The following is a 14,848-nucleotide window of genomic DNA, read 5'->3' on the forward strand; positions in this document are numbered from 1 at the left end:
ATTATGCTCTAACATCTGTGTTCTTAAAACAACCACACCCTACTTTCCTCCAAAATAAGAGAAGCATTTACAGTGTGGTACCATATACTTCAGGCACTGAGCGAGTGTAGGTAGCATAGTGGGTATAAATGCCGAGGCTCTGATTTTCAGATCTGACATATAAGTGGTAAGTAAATGGTAGCCAATAAAGTTACCCTAATTATTGGTCTTGCTGCCCCCTTCTCTCTCTCGCTCTGTCACACACACACACACACACCCCATGCTCATCCCTACCACTCTGGTTCTGTTGGTTCAAATCCTAGCTCTGCGTCTCAGAAGCAGTATGACTTGGGGTGAGTCACTTCATTTCTTGGCACCTCAGATTCCTCACTGGTGAAACAGTGATCACATTGCTTACCTCTCAGTATCACTGTGAGGGTTAAATAAGAGTCTGACACAACACGTGGCTCATATTGCTGTGGTAACACATTTATTTTGAAAGGTTCTTTACTCACGATGTCCTTTGAGAGAACCAGAGATGCCCAACTGAGGGATACTAAACATCAGTGCACTTTCTTGGCAGAGTGTGTGGTACAGGATTTCCTGACCCTCACATCTTGCTTATTCCTCAGTCCTGTCACATGGGATGATGGGTAACCACCCTGAAAAGCCGTGGGGAAAAAGCACGGCTGAAGTGGGATTTCAGTGTAGCTTTTACCGACTATGTGATAACGCTTAATCCCATGTTGTTAGAAACTTTAGAAGCCAAGGTGGATGCTGAGAACATTTCCCTCACTTTTGAAAGGGGGTTCCTTGCTGGGGAAGGATGTCCCTGCCTATTGTTCAGGGCCCTGAGATAAAGAATAGCTAGAACAGTGTCCTCTGATTTTACGTAGTTTTTTGACAATTAACATTATATATCATTCTCCTTGCATTGTGCTTTGGGAAATTATTCCTGGTTAAACGTTTAATTTCAAAATAATATTTTAATAGATTATTTTCCTTTGTTTATTTAGGCCACAGCTTTGAAACGCAGCAAAGGAATTCTAGGTTTCTAAAACAGTATCATGGGTCCTATTTCCTTTTTGGTAAAGCTCTTGGCACTGCTTTAGTTTATATTCTTGTTTAGAAATTCAGGAATCATTAAAATGTGATCCTCTTTGAGCTTGGGAATTAGGAAGTCACTAAGGTAATTATCTGCATATCGGTGTTTAAATGTATAATTACAGAGGAGTCAGACTACAAGTGTGTAAAAAGGGTAATTAGTACCTTGCTTGAGTTAATGGATTAAAACTGTGATGTTTGGTCCTAACATAATTGGAACTCTGTCATCTGTGAAGGTCACACCTGTTTTCTTATATATATAAGGTAAGGAAACTGTAGCAAAGAATGTACTGAAGCGTCCAGAATTAATTGCGGTGGGAGATTTATAGAATTATATGATTTATAGACTTTTGAATTATAGGAGTTTACCTAATGTTGCACTATGAATGTGGAAGTAGTGGTTTGAAACACTTAAAACATTTTGCCTAGTAGAGGTCTTTTTCACCTGCTTTAAATTACCAGATTAAAAAAAAAAAAGTCTTTCTATTTGCTCATTTAAGTGTTCCGAATGTTTATTTCCTTAGGAAGGCAAACTTTAACTGGTCTCATGTTGACCCATCTTAAGTTTCAAAATAGAATATTCATTGGTGGGTTTACCATGATACCTTGTTGAATTTACCTAGCACTTACATTTCTCAGAGTGAAAGTGCTCTTTTGTTAAATCACAGATCACGTGTTACTATTATTTGACAGGGTTGTAATTGGGATGCCAACACCTGACCCAAGGTGGGGATGTTGGGTGTCCTGTGTTATATTACATTAAGACTGGAGACCTAAGTCCTGGGGCTGAAAGAATAGTTTCTGTGGAGCTTCAGTCATGTGCTGTGTCCTCCTGTCATCTTATTTCACTGCCACTTTTGGAATCGGTCTCATTCCCTGTGTCTGAGAGTAACTAGTGCATTTCTCACACAGGCCTTAGAGCATCAGGGTGAAGAGGGAGTGTTTTGGTGCAGACAAACCTGGCTCTTCCTTGTCTGCGTCACCCTTATTTACAAAAATGCGGGTCATAATTGTACTTTCTTGAGGGGTTGTTCTGGTCATTAATTCTGACTGTGGCCCAGAAACCACTTAGGACTAAGTCTCAATAAATAATAACTGTTACCCATAGAGGCAAGTCCCAGATTTAATATTTTATTTGCAAACCTCTTGTATATATGCCAGGCCCAGGAGATGAAGTCCTCTGTTACCCAGTTTTTGAATACCTACATAGTGATCACCTACATGCATGGTCTCTTTCCTCGACATATTAAGTCAACAAAGTATAAACAAAGAAATTACCAGTGCTACTAGGGCCCTCAGCTATCTGGGTTTTTCAAGACCTCCCATAGCATTCATTGGGCACTGAATCATAGCTCAAGCCAGTATGTCTGATGATTGTACTGTCGCTGCTAAGTTGTTGTTACATCCATGTAGGTAGTACCCTGCCCTTATTCCTACTCCTCTGCCTTCCTGCGGCCAGCTGGGACATAGTAGTTAGTGAATGAACCTCATTAAGTGCCGAATTCTGCACCGCCCCTTGCCATAATGGAGTGCGAGTAAATGAAACTATTACCTTTCACCCTTCCAAAAGAGTGTATTTCAGAAAAAATATAATAGAGACTGTACAATTTAAGCCGTGTGCCCTGTGGTGTAAGGATCTGTTAATAGAAAATATTAATTTACACACATCTGCTAAAGTGAAACATATAAATAAGCTAAATTCTGTTACCTCTCACATCCCCCTCAAGCTGTCCTTTGGAAAGATGGATTTCCAGATTCAAAAGGTTTTTTCAAAATGTCTCTGTTCCTCCCGTCACAGCCTGCAGTGTACATAAGAATAAAGAACCGAGCCCAGGACGAGTATCTGACAGTCACCGGAAATGTAGCTGACACAAGGGCAACATCTGTGTGCCTTTCTCCCTACAGTGGGAAGAATACCCAGATCTGGCACTACTGTCGAGGACTCTTTAAATCCAAGGTAACCAACCCCACTGACAGTATACCCCGCTGTTCGGTCTTTGGTCTTTTTCGTTTGGAAACCAGAATCTTGCCAAATCAAATGGCATGATAAAATAATGCAATTTCCTATCAACAGTTTTTTGCCTAATTATAAGAACATTGACATATATATTACTGAAGCATCTAGGTGAAATGGGCTTAGAAACTAGATTTTCTACATCAAAAAAATTCTCTATTTTAAGTAAAAAGTAAGATTAACACATACTATGGATATTCCTAAATGGTTTTTTTAAACCAGTGATAAGTCACTGTACCCAAATGGACAATGTGCTTTTGTGAGACGTTCCTTACACTCTGTGGCCCAGATTAATTTAGCTGTCTTTGTGAGTCCAAACATGTTGAAGCCTCCTCATCTTCAAAATATACAATGAAGGTAGAAGAGAGCTGCTATTTTTTGGAGGAAGCTTAGAAAATAAAACTTAGGTTTCTTTGTTTTTCTGCAACCCTTCCATTATGTTTGATGCTGTGGGGAATAAGACACCAGTTTTATTATATCACCAGTGGATTATCGACCATTTTCTCATGCTTCAACAAAAATGAGAAGCACTTAGAAGTAATTATTGTCTGGGTATCTTGCACATCACCCAAGGGTTTTTTGTTTTTTGTTTGTTTTTTTTGCGGTGTGTGGGCCTCTCACTGTTGTGGCCTCTCCCGTTGCGGAGCACAGGCTCCGGACGCGCAGGCTCAGTGGCCATGGCTCACGGGCCTAGCCGCTCCACGGCATGTGGGATCCTCCCGTACCAGGGCATGAACCCGTGTCCCCTGCATCGGCAGGCGGACTCTCAACCACTGCGCCACCAGGGAAGCCCACCCAATGTTTTTGTAAGAAAAACAGGCTCGACCTTACACGTTTAAGCTAACAGGGATTCAACATTTAATTGTAATTCAACAAACCTTTGACCATCTGTTGTCAGATCCAGACCATCCTTTTAAAAACAAGTACCTCTAGTTCAGTATGTTTATTTCCATACCATCTCCTTCCTTCAGCCATAAAGAAGACTTAAAAAGTTGACTGAATTTATAATTATGCTAGTTTTCTTTTGAGATTAGACAGTCATGTCTCTGATCTGTTCACATGAAAGAGAAGGGGCCCAATCCAATTGATTTTAGTAAACACAGTACTGCCAATTTATTTCTTGACCCTTTTAGGCCAGTGACACATGTCTCGATGTGATTGGTGGTCGAGACATACCTGGAGCTAAAGTTGCCCTATGGACTGAACATGGGCAGTTCAGGCAGAAGTGGAGACTGAACAAAAATGGGACCATCAGCTCCTACCTCAGTGACCAACTTGTCCTTGATGTTAAAGGTAGGCCTGTGATGAAACCCAGTGTTCTGTGTCCTTGGATATTCCTTTTAAATTCCAAGCCTCCTCCTCCTCATGGGTAAAAGAAGTCCTTATGCATAAGGGAAATATTAAATCATTTTAAATTATGCTTGAAAAAGTCGAGATATGCCATTTTAACAAAACAATTAGCTATATACGGATCAAGAAAAAGCCTAAGGACCAAGCCTACAAAGGTTTTTGTTTATCAGTACAGCTGTAAAATTTTCAATTTCTACATGATCTTTGAGAACATTTCTAAATTTGAAGCATCATCAACCACAGGATGTCATCCATTTCCTAAAGAAATATTTCTCACTTTCTGTTGTGCATTGCTGTGGTCCTTAAAATGTATGGTCCTTTAAATTTATCATTTAAACTTGTTTTTGAGTCCAGCCAAGGTCAGGGCCAACATTATTCAGTGCTGTCGCTTTAATTGAGTTAGTCATAGCCACTCTTGGTGTAGAAACTAAAACCCAGTACCTGCCGCTGAGCTAGAGCACTCTCAGAGCACTGTGTTAAGAATCCCATTGTCAGGGCACACCGCTTATGCAAACATCTATTATACCACTTAGCTTTTCAATCAGTCATAATGTCTGATTTGAGGTGAAGAATAGCTACGCCCGTTTAACCTCAGTTTCCCATTTCAGACCGCTTTACAAATGACATATTAATCTACCCCAACAGTGAGTGGGCTGAGCAAAAGCCTGTGACAACTGAAATTGCTAAGCACCTGTGTGAACAAATAATCTTTCCTTTTGGGATTTCTGTTTTAGGAGGAAATTATTATGACAAAACTCATGTAATTGTAAATGAGCCCCTGGAGGGAGAAGAAACACAGAAATGGGACATTGAAATATTGTGAGAGAATCTGCAGCATCCCTGAGAGAGAGCAAGGGGAGAAGGACCCTCATGCCCCGTGAAAAGGAAGCTACCTGTCCTCATGCTTCTGGGATCACTGAGCAGAATGAACTTCTTCCCCAACCTTGAAGACTATTGTTGTTAACCGTGGAAAAGCTCAAAATATTCTTGCCAGTCATCCAGTGTTCCTATGAAGAAGGCGTTAACGATTTCTGGGAAAGGTTCTACTCCTGCTTGATCTCCAGCTTCGGTGAGCAAGCTTCTTGAAGTCTCTTCTCTCTCCTTTCCACCAAACACGAATCCTATCTCTGATAGCCATTATAGGACACTGGTGATGCTGTCATCCTGTGTTAATTAACCTCCTAGTAGATGTGTGTGTGAATGCAAGGCACAGAGAAGCAGAGTCCTATAGGTCAAGTCATACTTTTAAAAAGATGAATAATATTTTTCGCAATATCTGAAAACATATTTAATAAACCTTACTATTAAGCTGCTGTATTAGATAAACATTAAAGGTTCCCTATTGAAGCTTTTATAACTGAAGCACCGTAAGTATTCACACTTGTAACTGACCCCAGGGAGGGGACCTCAGCTTTGTAAGGAAAAGGCTCAAGTACAGGAGTGTTTTCTGTGGCTGTTGTTTGCTCGGTCCTTCAAACTAAAAAAGCACAAGTAGCCTGCGGCTGTCCTTGCACTCTAAGTATTAACAGAGACACCCTTCTGGGTGACAAGACTGTAAGTAACCGGGGCTTACCTATCCTGGTTCTGAGACCTCACCTGATCTACCCTCAAGAAGTGTTTATAAAGACTCTGTCACCTACGTGTAAGAATAGTCAAATTTTTCTTTGCCTGAAGTAAGGGGAAATTTCAGATGTTCAAATTAAGACCAAGTGGTATCTGATCCTTGACTATACCACTTTACTTTACAAAATGTGACAGAAAACTCAGTTTTTCACTCCCATTTTAAATAGCTTTCATTCAAGCAAAATCAGGTAGGATAATGTCTTTGACTTAGTTTCAAGTAATCATTACCACCATCACTATACAATTCTCAAGCATTTTTCCCTCCTGAGTTGGTTTTAAACTTACATTGAGACAACTGTTCCCTTCATCCCCAACTTTTGCCAGAAAGCAGAAAAAGGTCTGCTCTATTTTTATATACAGAAAGATTAAATTCTCCAATGATATTTTTAAAAATATCAACCTGTATGCACTTTAGAATGTTAACAGTGAACTGTTTAAACTCAAAGACCCACTATTTTGAGTATTTTTTATAGACTTGGTCTTTCCATGTAAATATTATTGTGTTTTTTTTCCCCTTCCCTTCAATCTCAGGCTCTTTTGTCATCTTTCAAGCAACATCTGTAAAACTATTTTATGCCCACAGATGTGAGTGCCTGTTAGTGTGGCAGTATTATTTAATGAAATTGATGTTATAGGGTAACTTTATTTTAATGGGAGGCCTTGTGTGTACACAAAGGTAGGTATGTATATTTTCACTGTAAAAAACCAAGTTAAAAAATTCTTCATGTTAATTGTTTAAAATTTTTCTAGAGCCAGTGAGGCTCTTTAAAGAAGTTGTTTCTTCCAAAGAACAAAGACAAAGCCAGGTAACGACATGTAAATTTAAATGATACATTTATTGAGCTGTGCCTTTTCTACCACACTGGATTAAATAAACTTGTCAAGAAGTACGGTTTTTGTCACCTTCTGGGACATTTAGTAATTTGCTGTTCTTTCTTCTATGTACCTCTGTTAGTACACATGGCCAACTGGTCACCTTTAACAGGTAGGTCTCATGTTATGTTATTAGATACACAGGTAAGGAAAGTTACATTCATTATGTCCTTGGTTCAAAGCAACAGGGGCTCCCTAGCATGTAAATCTTTGCAGAATCAAGTGTCTACTAACTATTTTATATATACATATTTAAAAAGAAGCAAAGGCACTAGACTACTTGGATTAAACATTCTGTCCAGAGGGCTAATACCAGGCTTTGCTTTTCCTCATCTGTAGTAAGTTTCAGGTCCTTGACAGAAATAGCTGAACTGTTCCAAATTTGCTTCAGTGCATCGATATGTGATAAAGGAAAGCGAAGTCCATGAGACTGAAAAAAGATAAACTATTTAGTCACTTAGGTGGCATTTTCCATAATTTCTCAATACATCATTATTGATATCCTTCACAAGTATGAAACTTGTTTCAGATAAGCTACTTACAAAAACTATGATAACTTACGAAAGTTGCTAATTCCCACATGAAAACTCAGACTTCATGAAAGGTATTCTATTTTATAGAGTAAGAAATATTACTCCTTTGAGAAATGCTTCACATTTGCTACACCTTTCCCACAAGGCCACAGGTCCTAGTATCTTTTAAAGTGGGTACGTATATCACAGAAATGTCTGACTTAATCATCCCTGTGCAAGGGCTGTCAATTTGTGAAATGTGAAGTCCACACTGCAGTCATAAAAAAGGTCATTACCCATAAATCAAAGGTAACAGATTCTTCCCAGCCACCAAATCGCAGGAAAGACATGCATTTTAGGTTGGAACAAACCTCTGTTTCCTCATTTCCCATCATGTGTGTGTCTCTCCTATTCTTTAAGGAATGATAGATGTAAACCATCTTTTCTCGAGTTTCATCCTTAAAAAAAAAAAAAACAAACACAGCAAGTCGTCAACACCAAAATATTGAGCACTTCAATACTAGGAGGGTTTTCCAATAACAAAGGTCAACACCAAGAAAAATCTTAATGCCTCAGTGCTTAAGTGAAATTTATTGAACACTAAAGAATCCTTCTGGCAAAAAAATTATGAGATACAGATAAATATAGATATATACACACGCAATGTAGAATATACGTATTTCATTATAGTGCTCACAGATTACTATTTGTATGCAGCAAATAACCACTCGTCATTTTTCAAAAAGATAACAGCATCTTCAGAAACGACCTAATGAAAAAGCAACCATTTATATATCAACTTACCAATGAAACATTCAAGTTTTTCGTTTCATCATACCTGCACTATCTTTTTGCATCAGAAAAATTTGACATTCCTAGGTATACATAAATGGACAATTTATGAACACCACAGAGTAAATATTAATTCCTAAGAAATACCAGCTATGTGATCTATAAAAACTTCTATTCCACGTATAGTAAAGTAGGCTCCCGAATGGTCTCGACTTCCCGTCCCTCTCCACCCACCATAACACAGTGCAGTTTATTATCTCTTCCAGAACCTTTAGAAATTCCTTGTCACCTCTCACTCAGACGAGGACCCAAAGCCTTAGCCTGAAATAGAACGCCTCAAACTGATTGATTGGTTAGCAGAATAACTAGGATTTTCTTTTTTTAAATGGGGATGTGGGAGTATATACTTTTTAGGTTTTATATATATGTTATAAACCAGTCTTCTCCAGGGCTGGCCCTGATGGCTGGAAAAATAGGGTTCTGGAGACATCTCGGTGCCCCCCGACTCTCATCCCCTCCAGACATTCATTGGACACCTCCCAAGAAAGCTGATTAGGAGGAACAGGGTGAAGCCACAGGGCATGGGAGAGTTCCCAAGGGCTTTAGGGTTGTGTGGGGTGCTTTCAAAATAAATGCAGAGGCTCCACACCAGACGAAGCCCAGGAACTTACAAGTTCTAAAAATTTTCCAGTTGACTGTAATCAGCCAGTTTGGGGAACCACTGGGCTAGGTGGCAAGGGTATGGAATGTAGATTTTCCTCTCCATCATCTACAGAATAGAGAGTTTTTGAGAAGAACCATCAACAAAACCATATGTAAAGGCAGGTCTGCGCCGTATACAGGATGGGCGAGGGACTGAGACAGGGGGACGCATGAACGGGGTCTGCGGCCGTCTAAGCAAAGGCAACCTGGCCGGAATTAGGAGACAGAGAACAGACATTTAATTACTAATTAGAGAAACGAAGGAGGGTTCTGTGGGGCCGAAGACAAGCCCTCAAATGCCCAACAGGCAGGAAACCTTGGAACCGTAACAGTGAGATCTGGGCATGATCTGATCTAAAGAGATGGCGTTAAGCTGTGAGGAGGTGGATGCCCAAAGGAGGAGGGCAGGGCCATTTGTCAGTCTGATAACCTGGGGCCTGTGATGGAAATGCCCTGAGAAGAACGGAACCCCGTTCCCCTCTGGATACTCACGGATGGGTCCTGATCGGGTCCTACAGTGAGGACAACGTGGTCTCTAAATTGCAGCCTCACAGTGCTGTCCAACCCCGGTAACCGTCCACCTGGAAAACCCAGAGACAGGGAAAGCCATCTTTCAGAGAGGAAAGCAGCAGGCTCAAACCTGCTTGCAGGAGCAACTATTTAGGAAGTACACTTAGTAACAATTTGCAGGTGAAGCCAAATGTGGGGCGCCCTCTCCAGCTCAAGTATTCGCTCTCCCTGACATTTACGGTGATCTGAAAAGTGTAGCTGACATCTTGATGGAGCTCATCCTTATACTGAAGACACACATACAGACTTCTGTTGTTATTTATCTAACTGTAAGTTCATTTAAATAGTTGTCACCAGTACCCGGGGAGCACATACTATCACAGTACAGACAGGGCCACCATGCCTTCTGCACAGAATGCTCTCACGTCTCCAGTTTCTCTCCCCTGCTTGCTCCACATGTGGACTCTGAAAGGACTTCCAGAGCTCAAAGTGCACCACCCCTCCAATTACTAGTTCCATGACCATGGCAAATTATTCAGCCTGTGTAGGTCAAGTGCAGTGTCATAAAAAAGCCACCTAATAAAGTCCACAGGAAAAACTACTCTTTCCTAGATTGGATTTAACTTAGTGAAAAAGCAGCCACTACAATCAGACCAGCCTTACAGGGTCTTCTGGCTGGAGAAAGAGTTGAGGGATCATAACTTTATTGACTATAAGGACTAAGGCAAGGAAAACTCTGGATAACATATCCTGGGCCATAAGCTGATACTCAGAACACTGTTCTGCTAAAGATTAAAATATGTGCTGGGAAAACATGTGCTATTTTGAGTAGATGCTATCAAAAACAAATTTTAAACTCCCGCCCCCCCCCCCCCCGAGACTATAATAAAAATGTACATAGAATCAGTGTTAGAAGGGACCTTGTAGAGTGTGTATCTCAGTGGTTCTCCACTGGTGATAAGGCTTTTATGAAAATTAGTGAAAATGAAACTCTCCCTGTACCTGACTAAGAGAGAAGGAGCCTGAGAGCCAGCCTGGCACTCACGGCTGTGTCTCCATGTTCTCCAGCTGAACACAGGCCATTACACAGAACCCCGATATTAAGCAAGGCCACGCTGTGACTGAGAGAGATCGAGACAAAACCAAGACCACTTCATCATCAGATCAGAACTCAGGCCAAAGCAAGGACACTGTCCACACCACAGAAGTGACCAGACGTGCCCTATCCTGGCTGACCTGAGTGACTGCTGCTGCTGCTCTACCAGCTGTCACCTTGGCTTCATTTCACTCCTCCTGCTACTGGCTAAGATTTACAGGAGACCCAATCCCAGAATCCCTCCTTTTTCCCGACAGCATTCAATCCCGAGCAGAGCCCTGCTTCCTTGAACCCTCCTGAAAATCACCTAACTCAAACCCAAATCCTATAAATCCTTTCCAACATCCTTTTACCGAGGTGCCTACAGCCCCCAGTGGCGTGCTCTCTTCCCTGTTACAAGTCAATAAACCCAGCTTTGTCCGACTACAGGAGTGTGGTGTGGTCTCTGCTCCAGAACACCGGTATCACCATCCACCCAGAAGTCTATCAGTGTCATCTGTACCTGACACCTGTCACAAAATAGTCACCTGGGACTTGGGAGAAGGTCTGATAATCTTGGGCATTCTGGTAGTTCCCCTGCTGATGGCAACATTTTACCCATCCCTGGGTTAACTCCAACAAGATTATTTCAATGTTCAAGTTCTTAAAACTTCCTGAAGATGATGAATTCCAGAGGGGCCCTAACCACACATACTCCTCACCCCAAATCACAGGGCTCTCATTCCCCATCAGGCTGCATGTCCTGTCCAACCTCACACTAAGGATAGGCCCACATTAATCCTCAAATGCTTCATACATTCCATCAGCTCAAAGAGGTGCCCACCCAGAAAAGCTCAAAATAGCCCACATTAGCCCGACCACCTAGAAGAAAAGAGCAAAGCTCTACCTGGTGTTGAAAGCTCTGCTCCATCTCCCACATAGTACGGTGGGAGTCTGTTCATAGCAAAATCCTTCTTCATGTCTGCTGAAAGCAGTTCTCTGGTGCCCTCCAGCCGGTCTGCAAGCATCCTCAGAAAGCCACTTAATTTTCTTGTTGCAACGGCTGTGGTTTCCACCTGCTAGAAACACAGAAGTGAGTCCGGGCCCAGACTCCAGTGACCTTACTGCCCAGGTCCCAGTCTCTGGAGTAGTCCACTGACCACCATCACCCAGGGCAGACGCAGATCCACGTCACTCCCTTAAGAACCGTATTCCTTTATTTCCTCATAACCACTGTTCATCTTAAGCTGCCTACCGTTTGCAAAAAAAGATCAATTTTCAGGATTTTGCCTGAAAAGAGGGATCCCTGGGAACATGGCACAGTCTCGGCTTTGCCTTTTGAAAAGCAAATCGCTGTCTAAGGTGTCTGCTTCAGACCGCAAAAGCACCGTCTGCTCAACTCAGCACTGATGCACTCAGCTTCTCAAAACTAGCCAACAGGGCTGCTGTTTCAAAGGTAAAACCAGGACGGACAGGAAAGCCAGGGAGCACACCAAGGCCAGGCTCTCCAGTGGGTCTGTCCTAACTAGTGATCTCACGTGTGCTCAGGCTACAGTTCCCAAGCCAGGTTAGTTATTCATTCAACCACTGATTCAGCCAGAGCTCCCGGTGCCTGCCACTGCCGCCATGAAGTACAGGAAGCGGGCCGTCTGCACAACACTGTTGGTCCTTTGGGCGGCATGCAACGTGCAACGCTCCATTCGTTCTGCAAACCACCGTGCCCGGGAGAAGACGAGCTTGGCTCGCACGGGGAGGACTCTGGGGTCCCGAGGAGGGAGCCACAGCTTCAGCTGGCCTGGGCCGTGGTTACCCCGCCTTTCCCACCTGCCTTTACTCCTTACCAGGAGCAGCTGCCGGGGTATGCCGGCCCGTAGCTCTACGTCTGCCTTTGCAGTATCAAACACGAGCCCTGAAATGGTGTCCAAAAGGAAATCTCCCCATGAACTGCAACGTGTACCAAGAAAAAAAAAAAAGAGTGAACACATAAGAAATGTGCACAAAACACTGATTACTAAAAGCCTAAAGCTACAAACTGTCACACCAATTCCCCTGCCCTGACGTCCTGAGTTCCACTAATTTCACATTACTCAGCATAAAGACTTACGGCCTTCATCGGTCAGTCTTCCCTTACTTCCCATCTCAGACACTCAGGTGCAAAATTAAAGGTGGGAAGCTAGGCTTCCTTCATGATTTGTCTTAAATGTAAAGATACCAGAGAATTAATTACAGACTGTCATAAAGTAGGAAGTTTAAGGGACCAATTTTTTTTTTTTTTTAATGTTTTCAACTATGTAACACAGAGCCTCGAGGAGAGCTTTGCAGGCAACTTTAACCCTCAATCATTATAGGACCTAAAAGGATTTTTATGTGTAAAAAATCCAAAGCAACACATTTAGGGTAACAGCAAGATCCCCGGACTGTGTAATCATCGAACAGTTAAACACTACATTTTCCTTTGTTCCTTGTAAAAATTCCTCAGCAAAATATCCAACATCAACAATTTCAAAACAGTTGATTTTGCAACTTGTTAAACCCTGGCAGTGGTTTTACTGGGGTAGGAGATAGAAGCCAGAGGCCAAAAATACCATCTCGGGACGAGCATCAGTGTTCAGTTGCCTCTGCTTTCTCTGGGGCATTGAGAACCGCTCCCTCCTCAATGTGTGCCAGTGTGAGAAGCACACGCTGTGGGGCTGCTCTCTTTAAACACTTCTGAGCTGTTTAAAATTTTCCTCTGTGTCACCAGCAGATTTCAGATTGCTGGCTGCATGCAAGATGGAAATTCACAGTATGACTTTTGCTTCTCACGCAGTAACAAAATTAACACTTTTATGCTTCCCTCCTGGAAAAGTGGCAAAAGAGGACAAAAGCCACATGAGAGACACTTCCCCCAAGACGTCCACTCCTCCGTGGTAGCCTCACCACTTGTGACATAATGCTACACCCAACCTCACACCTTTGATTGAACTTCGACCATAGAGACCTTTCAGCAGCATGAAATAATATCGTCCTTTGAAGGGTCCCAGGTACAAGTCATGCAGCAGTAGCTCACAGAGGAGTTTAAGTGCCGTTAAATTGAGCTCTGTGTTCTTCTAGGAAAACGGATCTTGGGCCTTTCCAAAGTTTGGAAACAACACCTCTGGAGGGGTTCACTTTGGTAAAGCAGCCAAATCGACAGGCCACTGTCTCACACAGCTGGCCCTAAATGTTCCAACAATGCTACCCTTGAGAGGGGTTAGGAAAAGGCCCAAGTCCTCACTCTGCCACAGGCCTTAAGGAGCACCAGGACCAAAGCATAGGGACACCTCCGGGGACCGATGGTCCTCGAGTTACATCTGTCCCGTTCTAGCACCGGCCCCACTGACAAAGGCCCAGGTCGGCATCCAGCTTAGATGCACGGGTCACGGTGCCTACCCACAGCCCCCAGCAGGCATCCTCTGTGACTCAGACCTCTCTTCCCCAGCCCTGCTGCCTGCAGAGGGGGTGGGTGGGACCAGGGAAGGCTACCAGTTCATCCTGGGGACTGGGAAACAGCGAGTCAGGCACTCAGTGGAAGCAAAAGCTAATAGGTTCAACGAGATCGAGGGAGGTCAGAGAAGTAACTGAGGATGCCTTGTGATGAGCCAATGTTGTGAGTAAATAGAAACCGAGGAAGGAAAACAAGGGAGCGAAAACCGATTACTAGGAAACCAAGAGAAATGAAAAAGAGGGAGAATTAGAGAAAGAGGGAGCAGCTGAGTAACATCAACGGCGGGACACCAGAAGATGGACATTCATGGGGCCAAACTATCAATATGCGGCTGCCAAGGCCCAGAGCTGCTTTAGTCCAGAACGAACTTCTGGTTCAGCCTCCCTGCAGCCTGCCCTTCCCCAGTTCCTATGACCCACCCCCTCAGTCACCTCTGTTCTTCTCGAGCTGCCCTCAGAGACCGTTTCTCGCTATGCAAGGCACCTAACCAGTCACGGTGACAAGGGCATTTTACATAAAGGAAGCCCCAAACAAGCTTTAGCTTCTACTTGTGGGCAAAGAGAGCCTAACTTCAGGCCAGACTCCAGCTAGCTCCTCCTGTCTCTTAAACACAGGGGGTTCACTTCTCGCTGAAAAGCCAGATGAGGAGGCAGAAGAATGCTTACTCACTTGTTCTGCAAGATACGGCTTTGAAGTTAGGAGGCGACTGGCTGTCCCTCAGGCCGGGAATATCCTCTCCTACTCTGACCTCCTGACCCACCTCTACTTACTCATCCTGTAAATCTCCCTCAGCTTGGGTGTCAAGTCATTTCCAAAGCCTTCCCTGAGACCCCGGCTTAGCTAAGTGT

At 43.0% G+C, this 14,848-nt stretch overlaps 2 protein-coding genes across 11 annotated transcripts in view; one reads left to right on the forward strand and one right to left on the reverse strand.

Moving 5' to 3' along the window:
- Positions 1–7,934, forward strand: part of CRYBG3 (crystallin beta-gamma domain containing 3) — a 114,895-nt gene extending 106,961 nt beyond the window's left edge. Inside the window, exons 20-22 of the mRNA XM_030860997.2 lie at positions 2,882–3,040; positions 4,231–4,390; positions 5,182–7,934. Of these exons, the coding sequence (XP_030716857.2) occupies positions 2,882–3,040; positions 4,231–4,390; positions 5,182–5,270 (408 nt within the window). The 3' untranslated portion in view covers positions 5,271–7,934. The remainder of the gene's footprint in view (positions 1–2,881; positions 3,041–4,230; positions 4,391–5,181) is intronic.
- Positions 5,234–14,848, reverse strand: part of RIOX2 (ribosomal oxygenase 2) — a 28,530-nt gene continuing 18,915 nt past the window's right edge. For 8 of the 10 annotated variants that reach the window (XM_060297952.1, XM_060297951.1, XM_030861006.2 and 5 more), the window contains 5 exons: positions 12,376–12,478; positions 11,442–11,613; positions 9,442–9,530; positions 7,827–7,913; positions 5,234–7,373 (listed from right to left, as the gene is read on the reverse strand). In XM_060297952.1, the coding sequence (XP_060153935.1) occupies positions 7,215–7,373; positions 7,827–7,913; positions 9,442–9,530; positions 11,442–11,613; positions 12,376–12,478 (610 nt within the window). In that variant the 3' untranslated portion in view covers positions 5,234–7,214. The remainder of the gene's footprint in view (positions 7,374–7,826; positions 7,914–9,441; positions 9,531–11,441; positions 11,614–12,375; positions 12,479–14,848) is intronic. The other 2 variants (XM_030861005.2, XM_030861003.2) reach the window with 1 other exon arrangement.

Source organism: Globicephala melas, chromosome 4 (genome assembly GCF_963455315.2).
Source record: "Globicephala melas chromosome 4, mGloMel1.2, whole genome shotgun sequence".
Taxonomy (NCBI): Eukaryota; Metazoa; Chordata; class Mammalia; order Artiodactyla; family Delphinidae; genus Globicephala; species Globicephala melas.